At 39.8% G+C, this 15221-nt stretch overlaps 1 protein-coding gene across 1 annotated transcript in view; it reads right to left on the reverse strand.

Moving 5' to 3' along the window:
- Window positions 1–15221, reverse strand: part of otog (otogelin) — a 228381-nt gene that overhangs the window by 54043 nt on the left and 159117 nt on the right. Inside the window, 2 exon segments of the mRNA XM_073050064.1 lie at window positions 783–960; window positions 6265–8411. Coding sequence (XP_072906165.1) covers window positions 783–960; window positions 6265–8411 — 2325 coding nt within the window.

The following is a 15221-nucleotide window of genomic DNA, read 5'->3' on the forward strand; positions in this document are numbered from 1 at the left end:
CTGCCTAGCCTGCTGTGTTCTACCAGTATTTTGTGTGTGTTGTTGTTTCATTCTATTCAGAGCTCTGTCATGTGAGGTGATTACCAGGACGAGGATGCCCTGATACCCTCTTTGAAAACATGCAACACCTTCACTGTTTCTTGGAAATTCTGGCCCACGGGTGGTCAAGGGTGAAGAAAAAGCATTCAGGATGATAGAGTGTCAAGTCCATGCATCAGAACCACTCAGAAGTCTTGGTGACTGCTGCAAGAATCACACAATCTCAAAATTATCCACCCAACTCATCAGTTCAATCCGTGAAAGAGTCGACACCCCCATGTTGGGCTTAACAGACACTTTAGAAACCGGAAAAGTAGAATATAAGTAAGAGATCCTTGATTATGGGTATTCCTTAAGCAATTAACACAGAAGTTATTTTTCTATATCACTGTAGAAAAAAAACTCAGAAAAAATAAGGCTACAGGTCCCTCTTCATAAAATATTGACAAAAAAATCATCAGGCAGGGAGTTTGTGCTGACAAATGTTATTACTAATTTCACTGTACAGTAATTATTAGAAATATTTTTATGGTTTAACAAAGGTTTTGCTTACAAAGTATCTTAGGTTAATAATATAATTTAGTGGAATCAGAAATAGATGTTTAAAATAGAAATGAGTAAGGTAAGTCCACTTGGGTATTTTGATAATCTAAGGTGGGAGTAACAAAATTAGTTATCTTCTATTTTGTGATCTGATCAGGTCTTACTAAAATAAAGCTTTATCACAAAGTCAGATATCTTACATGGACATTCCCACTGTGGACAACACTTATCAGTGTTCACTTGCACAGCAAATCCCAGGAGCTCACAAGTGGGTGGAGTAAGAAGGTAAGGACAATGATGGGATCTATTGATTTGAATTACTTCCCCCTCCACACAGGTTTGGGTGATGCATTCATCTACATCCTGTGGAAATGGAATCTGCAAAACATTTGAAAAGAAACAGATGAAGTTGCATGGAAAGCTGTATTGAAGCAGTATATCTTATCAGTTATATTGTCAATTGTCAATGGATACAATAGCAAGATGAATGGAAAGATAAATTACATGCCCTTAGGCTTAAACCGGCTGGTGGCGTAGTGGTGTCAGCGCTGGACTTCGGGACAAGATCCTGAGTTTGCACGCTCTCCATCCATGCCTGGGTTGAGTGTCGAGCTAGTAACTCAACCTCGTAAAAAAAACACCTGGGCTCCACCAGGTTTCAGATGAGCAATCACCAAAAAGCTTGTCATGACTTCGCCCCGACACACAAACACTAACATTTATATCGTGTTAGCAAAGGAGGCATTTCCTGGCAACTGTTGAAATGTTGAAAAGGTGACAAATCATATTAATTGAAGGTAGGGCAAAGAGATAAAGGGAACAACTATCACAGCTTGGGGTCAGATCTACTCAAGTGGTAGGAATAGAAAATTAGCAAATAAACAAGCAGTCCAATTTGTGAAAACATAGAATTCTTACAGCAACGTAGGTATGGATAAGGTTAAAAGAAAAGAAAGGGTGTACACAGAGTATCTGAGGGAGTTCAGCAAAAAATTAAAATGACTGAATTTGCAGCTGTCCTAGATCAAGAGCTGTAGTAGATTGACGAGCAGCAACAATAGCAGAAAATTTGGCTTTTTGAGCTAGGTGGCAAAATTGAACAGAAACTTAATGAAATTTGATTTAGCTCATTTATCCAGCAAAAACAAAGATCAAACAGAAGAGAATGGCACTGAGCCAGATTCAGAGATGTCAGGAAATACAGCTGAAAGTTTGGCTACAAAGTTAAGTTTTAAGAAGGAAAAAGAGATAAAGTGGGAGAAGAGCTTTGGGAGGGAATGACAAGAATTATGGCCTTACCTCTTAAAAGTGTAGTTGCTAGCAGTTAAAGAATTACATTTGAATATCCGAGGCTATTGAGATAGTCGAGAGCAACAGCCTTGATGGGGTCCAGAAGCTTGCAGTGATAGGCAGGGAATTTGAAAACAAGGATGACATTTTTACGTACTACTACCCAATATGATAGGTAAATGAGACGTGTTGCAAGTTAGGGTATGTGCAGTTGAGTTTTGGATGAGCTAACGTTTGAAAATGATAAGCCAGTTGGGTGAATACTGCAAGCATAACAAAAGTAAAGGTTTATGAGCAGATTATCTCAGAGATGTAATTTTAAGATAATGGAAATAGGCAGTATGGGTAGTGAAATGGATAGATGTCAGGAGTACACTGCCAAATCAAATTTAGTGCTGCTAGAAAGTTTGTGAACCCTGTAGATATTTTCTATTTCTGCATGAATATGATCCAAAATGTGATCAGATCTTCATGTAAGTCTTAAAATTAGATAAAGAGAACATAGTTAAATAAACAAACACAAAAACATTATACTTGTTCACTTATTTATTGAGAAACATGATCCAAATTTACATGTACTTGTTGGGAAAAGTATGCGAACTTCTGGGGTAATGTCTTCTGCACAAGCTATTTGGAGTCAGGTGTTCCAATCAATGAGATGAGATTGGAGTCATGGGTTGTAGAGGTGCCCTGCCCTATAAAAAAGACACACAAAGTCAGATTACTGACAGGACCTGCTCTTCTCAAGAAAGATCTGTTTATGTGCACCATGGCTCGATCAAAACAACTTTCAGAGAACCTTAGAAGAAGAATTGTAGAGATGCATGAAGCTGGAAAAGGCTACAAAAGCATTTCTAAAGACCTGAGCATTCGTAAGTCCACAGTAAGAGAAAATGTCTACAAATGAAGGAAACGCAATGCTGTTGCTGCTCTCCCTAGGAGTGGGCATTCTGCAAAGGTCACACCAAGGGCACAACATACAATGCTGAATGAGGTGAAAAAGAACCCTAGGATAACAACAAAAGACCTGCAGAAATCTCTAGAACTTGCTGAAGTCTTTGTTCATGTGTCCACTATGAGAAAAACACTGGACAAGAATGGTGTTCATGGAATGATACCACAGAGAAACCACTGCACTCCAAAAAACAACATTCTCAAGTTTGCAAAAGACCACCTGGATGTTCTACAACACTTCTGGGACAGATGAAACAAGGGCTAAACTTTTTGGCAGAAATGCACATTGCTAAATTTGAAGGAAAAAGGGCACTGCACATCAGCACCAAAACCTTATCCCATTTGTGAAGCATGGTGGAAAGAGCATCATGCTTTCCTCCTTCAGGGCCTGGACAGCTTGTAATCGTTGAGGGAACAATGAATTCAAAATTGTATCAAGACACTTTACAGGCGAATGCCAGGGTAGCAGTCCATCACTGAAGCTTAACAGAAGTTAGATAATGCAACAAGACAATGATCTGAAAGACAAGAGTAAATCAACAAAAGAATTGTTTAAAAAGAAGAAAATTTGTGTTTTGGAATGGCTGAGTTAAGGTCCCGACTTTAATCCTGTAGAAATGTTGCGGAAGGACCTGAAGCAAGCAGTTCATATGAGGAAGCCCACCAATATCCCAGAGTTGAAGCAGTTTTGTAAGGAGGAATGGCCTAAAATTCCTCCAAGCTGATGTTCAGGACTGATCAACAGTTACCCAGAAACATTTGGTTGAAGTTATTGCTGTACGACAGGTGGAAGTGTCACACCAATTACTGAAAGCAAAGGTTCACATACTTTTTCCAACAAATACATGTAATATTGGATCATTTTTCTCAATAAATAAATTAATAAATCTATTGTTTTTGTGTTATTTATTTAATTGAGTTCACTTTATGTGGTGAACTAGATATACCTGTCTGACTGCTCCTGTGGCTCCTCCCACAGACCCTGCTGACTGCTCCTGTGGCTCCTCCCACAGACCCCTGTATAAAGGCGACTGTGGTCTGCTGCTCTCCCTCATTTTCCCAGGATGTAGTGTTGTTCTTCAGTCAATAAAAGCCGATATCTCACTTCCTAAGTCTCAGCGTGAGTTATTGATGGTGCATCACTTTATCTAGTCTTGGGACTTACATGAAGATCTGATCACACTTTAAGTCATATTTATGCAGAAATAGAGAAAATTTTACAGGGTTATAAACTTTCTAGCACCACTATAGCTTCTTAGGGTTGTAACTGGCATCACCCTTGAATAGTGCAAAGATATAAGATGGGATCCATGTCTGAGGAACGGAGAGATTTACAATAAAGTCTTTGCCTTCCATGGAGCCAGATTTTCAGTTGCCCCAGAATTCCAGGACGGCTGCACCTGTTTGCTCCATGTGTCTCCAGGTGTGGTCTTTCACTGTGATCCCGGCGACAAGCCCTTTGTGGTGGTGTGCAGCACGACAGCTGTCTCAGCATTGGTAGCCAGCTGCACTCTCAGGGCAGATGAGACTTCACCCTCAAACTCAGAAGCTGTCAATGTTATCAGGGTGTCTGAACCTTGTCAATAGCTTAGCCTTTTACTGCTTTTTAAGTAATACCTGGGATTCAGTTAAAAATATACATTTTATTAAATAAAAATCTGTTGTGAGCCTTCCATAGTAATAAAAAAAACAAACAGAATCCCCTTTCTTTCTACCAGGTAGCCAAGATGGCCATAGGAAACTAGATCACTTTGTCGGACTCTATGAGGAGTCCACTGTGGAGCACAGGAACTGCTTCTATGTGGCAGAAGATGCCACCAGCTGCCTAGGCCAGTGGCTCTGCCAGAAAGCAGGACTTTTTCAGGGAAGCACAAGCACATCCTGGCATTGGTGTTAGCATGGAATCATAAGTTTAGGGCCATCAGTGGAAAACTGGTAAAAAGTTATATTCATCTGACACTGGGTGACAGGAAAGGAAAAGGAAAAGTCCATGAAAGGTATAAATTCATGGCTAATTGCGTGGAAGGGGATGGGATCCAATCTCAGTTCCAATGAAACAGTGCATCTCCATCTAAGTTAGCAAGACGTCCATAAGTTCAACATTATTTATATAGCTTCTAATATATGTACTGTATGTAAAGAAAGTTTTGCAAAATAAAATTTATCATTGAGCAGCATATTAAAATCAATGACCAAAATACGTAGGTGGTGGTAGAAATTCCAGGAAGGTATTGGGGGCTGAGTAGCTGAAGACACAAGAGTGGAGAAATGAAAATTTGGAATGCTAAAAAGGCTGTTCAAGGAGCACCATGATCTAGGGAAGTTCCAAGAGTGGAACTCTTTCGTAAAAAAAATGGGACCAAGTAAGGCCAAGGTGGGATTTGAAAACAAAGATGAAAAGAATGTGTAGCTACCTGATTGAGCCAATTAAAGTTGACATACGTAGGAATGACTGAAGAATGGAACATGGGAAAATGAAGATACCTCCCTCTCCCTTATTAGGGAGAGAAGGAACCGGTGGTATGTTGAATGCCGGATGAAACGCAAAGTTTTTGGGGTAACTGCAAGTCTGTGTCTTTGCTATTGCCTTGTGCTCGGTGGCGGTGCTAACGCTTGCTTTTTTTGCCAGTGGAGGGAGGGGAGATTGTTGCTTGCTGCTGTTTACATGTGGGGGGGGGGGAGTTGGGGGGGACTTTGGGGTTTTAATGTTTAAATTGTCATTCATTCTTTGGGGCATTTCTCTGTTTTCATGGATGTTTGTGAAGAAAAAGCATTTCAGGATGTATATTGTATACATTTCTCTGACATTAAATTGGACCTTTGAACCTTTTCTGCAAATTGGGTTATGGACAGCAAAATTTTGGATGTGATGAAGTGGCTAGGAAATCAAGCTGAAATGGAAGACCATTGACATACTCCTGTTGCTAGGTAACAAAATTACTTGAGAATCTCACTGACAGTTGGGCTGAAATAGGGCAATATTAGAGGTAGAACTATGCAAATGAATTGGTGATGAAGAGTATATGGTGCCTTATGTATTATGTTGGAAGTGAGGGCAAAGAAGCAAAGATAATTTTTTTTACATTTTAGGAGGATCAAAGAACTATCTCTGAACTGGAAATACAATAGTGTAAGACTCTTCAAAATTGCTTTTGTCACATAAAATAATGTAAAGCAAGTAGCTTCATATTACCATATAACCTAACAGTGAAGATTACAGACACAAATAATCTGCAGATTCTGGAAATCCAAGGCAAAACACAAAATTCTGGAGGAACTCAGCAAGTCAGGAAGCATCTACGGAAATGAATGCTGTCCTGAAGAATGGTCTTGGCCTGAAACATCAACTGTTTATCCATTTCCATAGATGCTGCCTGACGTGCTGAGTACCTCCTGAATTTTGAGCGAAAGTTACAAATTTGCTGATATTTTACTTACAATGCAATGACTAGTTGATGGGATGGTCAGAGCTGTAGTGTTGGCAGTTGCTGAGAATACTGATGGGCCTGCAACTGATTCTGGTTCATGAGTAGAAATAACTGTTGACAATGTGACATTGGATAATGTATATAATTGTGATTCGGAGCTAACAGTAGTTGTTGACTGTGCAGTTGAAGCAACAGATTCAGTTGGAGTTATTTTCAACACCGAGGGAATGGTCTCATTTAAACTCATGGATGTAGGTTCTAAGGTACTGGTCAGCTGTGGAGAAGGTGCTATTTTTCTTGTGCCTTCAGTTGTAGTAGGAATTCTTGTTGATGCAGCAGGTGCTCCAGTTGTCTTAATAACTCCTGCTGATGTAACAGATGTTTCATTTATTGAAGCCCTTGATGGTTCTGTTGCTAATGGAGTCTTAAACAAAACTGTTGGAGATTTAGTTCCACCTACATCTGCAGATGGAGTTGTTACCTCTTTAGTGATGGTTCTGCCAGCTGAAGTTGGTGTAGTTGTTGTTGAAAGCAGAAAAACAGGTGTTGATGCACTTACTGCACGTGCAGTGTCTGTCACTGTAGATGTAAGCCCTGAAACAAGTGTTGAAGATTTTACTGAGGTGCTTGTAAGCAACGTAGGTAAAACTGTAGTTGTTCCACGTTGAGGGATCACAGCTCCGGTGGTTGTTTTATGTGTTGAAGCAGGAAGAGGGGAAATTTTTACAGAAGTTGGGATTGCTGTTGTGGAAGTCCGTAATGTTTGAATGTATGAAGTTGCCAATGGGGTTGTTTTTTGAGTAGTTGTGGATCTTATTGCAGAGGTTGGTTGTGGTGAAGTTGATTTAGTACTTTCGTATAATTTTGTTGTTGAAGCAGAGGTCATTTCTGTGCTCTGGGGAGTAGAGGTCACTTTGGAAGTGCCTGTAGTTGAACCTATTTCTGCTCCTTTTGTAGATGGTGATGGATATACATGTTCAAGAAATGATGTTGTTGTTTTATTTGGAAATACCACAGTCGTTGATGTTTTGAGAGCTGTTGTTTCTGACGATATTGTAACAGATGCTGTTGAAGACATTGTTGTTGCTGATGTGGAGGCAGGTTCTTTTGAAGTTGTACGTAATGTAGCTGGGCCTGAATAGGTCGCAGGTGTAACTGTTGTTGAGTGAGCTCCTGTGCTCAGAGGATAAATGACAGACTTTTCTGTTGCATTAGTTTGTGCTGAACTTGCTGTAGTAGTTTTATTTATTTCTGTTTCTGAAAGAGCTGAAAGGGTTGTTAACTTCTCAGTTGATGGATAAAATGTTGCTTCTGTTGATGTAGATAATTTATAGGCGGCAACAGACATTGATGATTGAGTCTTTTCTGTTGTCAAATTCATCGCTCCAGTAGACAGAGAGTGGACTGTAAAGAAAGGATAACTGGAGCTAGTAGTCATTGTGGTTACCTTACTGAATGTAGGAAGCACTGTTGGTTCCATTTCTTCTGAAGTAGGATATGTTGTTGTTCCTTTTGAAGTTGGAAGCACTGAGGTTTTTTGGGTAATTGACTTTGTTTCTGGCGGGGAATATGCTACAGTTGTGGAAAATGAAGTCTTCTCTGGTAATGGTTCTGTTTTAGGTGGAGTTGTTTTAGTTGTAGTTAGCCATCTCGTTACTCTTGTAGTAGTTGTTGAAGGTACCGTTTTAGTGTCTGTATGTTTGGTTTCAGTGGAAGTAAATTGCAAATGTGACTTGGTTAGTAATTCAGTTGGGCTTGTGGTTTCCATTAATGTTGAAATTTCATGAAAAGTCACTGCTTTGGTGGTCAGCATTTTTGTTGAAGAGCCTAATGCAGAAGCGGATGATGTGTAAGATTCCGTGGAATGTACCAAAGCTCGATGTGTGGTAGGCATTGTTCTGGTCAAGGGTAGAAGTGGAGAAGTGCTTGTAGTTAACACAGCAGGGCTTGCTGACAGCTGGGTTACCATAGGAGTTGAAGTAGAAGCAGTGGTTTTACTTGTTGCTATCGGAGAAGTAGTAAATTGGCTTATTTCAGCTACTGCATTGGACGTCAATGGCTTAAATGAAGCATTAAAGGCTGGAGAAGTGGATATTCCTGGTGAAGCTGTTGAGCTTGTGGATTTGGAAGGCTGAACATAAAATGCTGGCCTAATACCTAATGGAAGAAAAAAAGGGAAATAAACAAATCGTAGGACCTGGCTTCTACCTCATCAATTGTATGAAAAAACCAAGAACTTCAGTAACCATAGCCTGTGTTGGTTGGGTATTGCAGCAAATTTTATAAAACACCAATAGCTTACTGTATCTCATTCTGCTTGCACCTCATCAACACCAAGTACTTCATTCTGTGTTGCTGAATTTGGAAAGAACAAGTAATGATAAAGTCTTGACAAACATGATTATGCTTTCAACTACAGTTGCAAATTCTAATGTGAGCATAATCTAAACAATAACATTCATTCTTTTATGTTCTGTCTTCTGATAACAATATTAAGCTTGCAATGAAGGTCTGTTATTTTGCCTCAGACAATGCAAATTTTCAGGTAAAGGTAACTTCAGCAATAGAAAGAATAAAACACTTCTCTTTATAATATCTCGTTTAAAATATGGTCTTGAGTTCTACTGAAACTTTAGGCTAAATTAACATATTTTAAATGTTTTTTCCCCTAGAGGTTAAACCAAAAATAGGGCATTGTTTATTAGGCACAATGCTTCAACTGTAGCTTAAATACGAAGATATTTGGATCCTTGGAATGTAGGACACTGCACCAATAGTGTCACAAATTAATTAACCAAAACCTTAAAAGGATCAACACCTGTAATCCCTTTCAAGCAAGAATATTAATGCATTGCGTGGGAAATATTGCTAAAAACACATTTATCTTAAACAGTAGAAAGATAGCATTATATCACAAAGGAGTCTTAAAATGGAACAAAGTGTTCTTGTGGCCAAAAACATACCAAGTTCCAAATAGTCACTGACTTGTAAACTATAAGACAGAGGCCTGTTACTGAACAAGGTAGAAGAATTTATAATGCCGAATAAGGACATGGCAGAGGAATAAAATAATTATAATGTGTCTCTCTTCATAGAAGATAAAAAGAATATATTGGGAAATTAAGCATCTCGGGGAAGTGAGGAACTGAACGAACTAAGTATTAGTCAGAAAATAACACCAGAAAACTGGCAAATCCCAAGAGCATGATGATTTATATATCAACATTATAAATGGTGGCTTTAGAGACTTTTGATAACAAAGTTAGAGCACATTGAATTAGGGTAATGCATTGATAGGAATTGGGAATTGGTTATGGGACAAAAAAGCAAAAATGGGTTATAAGCAGATCTTTCTCTGGGTAGCAGATTGTGGAGTACTGCAGAAATCAATGCTTAGGCCCAGGCATTTATTATCTCAATATTTAGCTCCATTTCTTATTCCTACCTCCTCTTATTATATTTTGTGGATAAACAAGCTTTGCAATTCTCCATTACTTTTGTGTGGAAGATAGGATATAGATTATAGCACAGAAACAGGCCCTATGGCCCATGATGTTTGTGTCAACCATGATGACAATTCACACCTGCCTACACATTGTCTTTATCCCTCTATTCCTTGCCTGTTCATGTCTGTCTAAATTGCTCTCAACTATTGCTATCATAGGTGCTTCCACCACCTGCCCTGGCAGTGAATTCAAAAACCAGCCACTCCCTGAATAAAAAAAATGCCACATAAATTTAATTTAAATAAACTCCCTCTCACCTTGAAGATATGCTGCCTAGTAATTTACATTTTCATTATAGGAAATAGTCTCTGACTGCATTCCCTCTCTATGTCTCACTTTATACATCTATATCATCTCCCAGCCTCTGATATTCCAGAGAAAATAATCCAAGTTTGTCCAGCCTCTCATGTCAGATAACACTTCGTAATCTAGTCAACATCCTGGTCAACCTGATCTGCAAAGTTTAATACCTCTGTGTGCTTTCTATAGTGTCTAAACTGTAAACGTGGCCTAACCAAAGTTTTATACAACTGCAATGTGATTTGCTAATTTTTATACTCTGGGCCACTGACCAATGTGGGCAAGTATGCTGTACACCTTCTTTGCTACCCTGTCCACTTGTGTTATCCACTCTCAGGAAGCAATAAAATGCTCTTGAGAATCATGCTATTTACTGTAGACTTTCATCTTACATTTGATATGCTAAAGTGCCACACTTCATAACTGTTCAAATTAAACCACATTTGCTATTTCTCTGCCCATATTTCCCACTGAACTCTTTCACACCTTTCCACACTATCCATAACTCCACCAATTTTTGTGATGTCTGGAAGTTTATCAGCCCACATACATTTTTGTATAATATGAGGGGTGATTGATAAGTTCGTGGCCTAAGGTAGGAGTTAAGTTATACAGCTCTTGTTACATGCACATGCAGGTTAACTCTTTGAGTGATTATGCAGAAAGTTTTAAGTTAATAACTCATCTCCTTCTACCTTAGGCAACAAACTTATCAATGACCCCTGATGAGTTAATGAACTGACAGACCTTGTTGTCAAAGTCCTTGACCCTTGCAATTGGCCACACAGATGGACAGAGTGGTGAAGAAGGCAAATTGGATGCTTGCCCTCATGGGTTAGGGCACTGAATATAAAACTGGGATGTATTTTGCTGCTTCACAGACCACATACTAGTCTTCACATGAAATATCATGTGCCATTCTATGGGAAATATATGATTTCACTGGAGGGTGTGCATCGAGATTCATTAAGATGTTCCCTGGATTGGAGTACATTAGCTACAGAAAGAGACTGGATAGGTTGGGCATGTTTTCACTGGAGAGAAGGAGGCTGAAGAATGACATTTTTTTAGAAATATATAAACTATGAGAGGACTAGATAATCAAATTCTTTTTTCTCATAGCAGGCTTATGTTAAGGTGAGTGGTAAGAGTTTTAAAGGGGATCTCAAGAGAAAGTTACTTATTTTAAACAGAGAGAGTGGTTGATATCTGGCATGAACAGTTACAGGAGGCTGATAGGTTTCTTGGCCATTGAGGGTAGGGAACAGTGCTGGAAAAGATGCTGAGGTCGAAGTTAGCAGCACGAAGGTCCTATTCCTCATGCTCTCATTTCACATGATCTTACATCATCCACATCTATGGATGACAGATATCATCTGATCCTGCTGATGTTTTCAGCATTTTCTGTTCTTATTTCATTTTTCCAGCATCAGCACCTGCACCTCTTCCATTTTCAATGAGATAGCTCCAAGCCAATGAAACGGACAGCAGTCATGTTCATGTACACATGAGACAAAATGTACATTAATTAATAAAAGAAAGTCAAAACAGGAAATAGGAATGAAACACAGGTTATGCTGTTTGAATCAAAAATATTGATTGAAAGTGAAATTCCTTACAGTTTGGACATCAAAGATTTTTTTAGGAAGTCTGTGAAAGCAAATATTAACATCTACAGAGAAAAGTAATAAACAAAATGTTCTGACTATTCCTGGTTTGTATACACCCAGACATTGCAGTCCCACAGAGAAGTTGAGAACCAAGCCAATATAAATGCATCTACTTTAGATCAAATGTTCTAAATTGCTCTATCGCAGTTGCTGAGTATATTCACAGACACTTGGTAGGACAATCCCAACAGAGCAAGTGCACAGTATTGTGTAATCAAGAGTCAATGGTCCTGGAAGTATTGAACTCTAGGCCACAGTAACATCTTTTAATGCCAGCCAAATATTGGAAAGAAAACCATGTACTAATCAAGATGTTGCACCTTCCTGTCATTGATAAGCAACCCGTCTTTTCAATGAATCACTTAGCTTGGAAGAAGCACTGAGTTGCAAGAGAACAGAATATACTCTGTTTAAAGCAATTGAATGTGCATTATCAGGACTGTGCAGAAGCTTCACCATTGACCATGCCAGGTGGTGAAGATCATAACTGTCAGAGTATTCTGTAAAAAAACTTGGAGGAGCAACACATGAGATGTTCTCATTTAACCACATGCCATTTGACCAATCTGCAGTAGATAGATCTACAACAATGACAGTATTTGTGGGGTTCAGACATTTATACCTTTAGCCTGAGGGCATTCTGCATTGTGTTACACCAGACTACCATTGAAGTAAAATGAATATATTCCAAACAAGTCTAGCAGTCCAGGACTAGACTATGAAGCCTTGAGGGAGGAGCTGGCCAAAGTTCAATGGAACAATACCCTAGCAGGGAAGACAGTGGAACAACAATGGCAGGTATTTCTGGGAATAATGCAGAAGGTGCAGGATCAGTTCATTCCAAAGAGGAAGAAACATCCTAAGGGGAGTAAGGGGCAGCTGTGGCTGGCGAGGGAAGTAAAGGACAGTATAAAAATAAAAGAGAAGAAGTATAACACAGCAAAGATGAGCGGGAAGCTGGAGGACTGGGAAGCTTTTAAAGAGCAACAGAAGATAACAAAAAAGGCAATACGCGAGAAAAAAATGAGGTATGAAGGTAAACTAGCCAAGAATATAAAGGAGGATAGTAAAAGCTTCTTTAGGTATGTGCTAAGAAGTAAAATAGTTAAGACCAAAATTGGGTCATTGAAGACAGAAACGGGTGAATTTATTATGGGGAACAAGGAAATGGCAGATGAGTTGAACAGGTACTTTGGATCTGTCTTCACTAGGGAAGACACAAACAATCTCCCAGATGTAATAGTGGCCAAAGGAACTAGGGTAATGGATGAACTGAAGGAAATTTATATTAGGCAAGAAACAGTATTGGATAAACTGTTGGGTCTGAAGGCTGATAAGTCCCCGGGATCTGATGGTCTGCACCCCCGGGTACTTAAGGAGGTGGCTCTAGAAATAGTGGACGCATTGGTAATCATTTTCCAAAGTTCTATAGATTCAGGATCAGTTCCTGTGGATTGGAGGGTGGCAAATGTTGTCCCACTTTTCAAGAAAGGAAGGAGAGAGAAAACAGGGAATTATAGACCAGTTAGCCTGACGTCAGTGGTGGGAAAGATGCTGGAGTCAATTATAAAAGAGGAAATTACAACACATTTGGATAGCAGTAGAATGATCAGTCTGAGTCAGCATGGATTTACGAAGGGAAAATCATGCTTGACTAATCTTCTGGAGTTTTTTGAGGATGTAACTATGAAAATGGACAAGGGAGAGCCAGTGGATGTAGTGTACCTAGACTTTCAGAAAGCCTTTGATAAAGTTCCACATAGGAGATTAGTGGGCAAAATTAGGGCACATGGTATTGGGGCAGAGTACTGACATGGATTGAAGATTGGCTGGCTGACAGAAAACAAAGAGAGCGATTAACGGGTCCTTTTCGGAATGGCAGGCTGTGACCAGTGGGGTACCGCAAGGTTCGGTGCTGGGACCACAGCTGTTTTTAATATACATTAATGATTTAGATGAAGGGATTAAAAGTAACATTAGCAAATTTGCCGATGACACAAAGATGGGTGGCAGCGTGAAATGTCAGGAGGATGTTATAAGAATGCAGGGTGACTTGGACAGGCTAGGTGAGTGGGCAAATGTATGGCAGATGCAGTTTAATGTGGATAAATGTGAGGTTATCCACTTTGGTGGCAAGAACAGGAAGGCAGATTACTATCTAAATGGAGTCAAGTTAGGAAAAGGGGAAGTACAACGAGATCTAGGTGTTCTTGTACATCAGTCAATGAAAGCAAGCATGCAGATACAGCAGGCAGTGAAGAAAGCTAATGGCATGCTGGCCTTTATAACAAGAGGAACTGAGTATAGGAGTAAAGAGGTCCTTCTGCAGCTGTACAGGGCCCTGGTGAGACCCCACCTGGAGTATTGTGTGCAGTTTTGGTCTCCAAATTTGAGGAAGGACATTCTTGCTAGTGAGGGAGTGCAGCGTAGGTTCACAAGGTTAATTCCCAGAATGGTGGGACTGTCATATGTTGAAAGATTGGAGCGACTGGGCTTGTATACATTGGAATTTAGAAGGATGAGAGGGGATCTGATTGAAACATATGATTATTAAGGAATTGGACATGCTGGAGGGAGGAAGCATGTTCCCACTGATGGGAGAGTCCAGAACTAGAGGCCACAGTTTAAGAATAAAGGGTTGGCCATTTAGAACAGAGATGCGGAAAAACTTTTTTACCCAGAGAGTGGTGGATATGTGGAATGCTCTGCCCCAGAAGGCAGTGGAGGTCAAATCTCTGGATGCTTCAAGGGAGAGTTAGATAGAGCTCTTATAGATAGCGAGGTCAAGGGATATGGGGAGAGGGCAGGAATGGGGTACTGATTGTGTATGATCAGTCATGATCAAAGTGAATGGTGGTGCTGGCTAGAAGGGCCAAATGGCCTACTCCTGCACCTACTGTCTATTGTCTATAGATATCAATGAAATTCTGCAAACTATGAGTAACAGCAGAAATGACGAGAACTTGCGTGAGCCACATAAGTATGTGGTTACAGAAGCTGGTCAGATATTAGTATCCTATGGCCAATCTCTAAACATAGAAACATAGAAAATAGGTGCAGGAGTAGGCCATTCGCCCCTTCGAGCCTGCACCGCCAATCAGTATGATCATGGCTGATCATCCAACTCAGAACCTTGTACCTGCTTTCTCTCCATACCCCCTGATCCCTATAGCCACAAGGGCCATATCTAACTTCCTCTTAAATATAGCCAATGAACCAGCCTCGACTGTTTGCTGTGGCAGAGAATTCCACAGATTCACCACTCTCTGTGTGAAGAAGTTTTTCCTCATCTTGGTCCTAAAAGGCTTCCCCTTTATCCTTAAACTGTGACCCCTCGTTCTGAGCTTCCCCAACATTGGAAACAATCTTCCTGCATCTAGACTGTCCAATCCCTTTAGAATTTTATACATTTCAATAAGATCCCCCCATCAATCTTCTAAATTCTAGTGAGTATAAGCCTAGTCGATCCAATCTTTCTTCATATGAAAGCC

The sequence above is a fragment of the Hemitrygon akajei genome, chromosome 6 (genome assembly GCF_048418815.1).
Source record: "Hemitrygon akajei chromosome 6, sHemAka1.3, whole genome shotgun sequence".
In the NCBI taxonomy this organism is placed as follows: Eukaryota; Metazoa; Chordata; class Chondrichthyes; order Myliobatiformes; family Dasyatidae; genus Hemitrygon; species Hemitrygon akajei.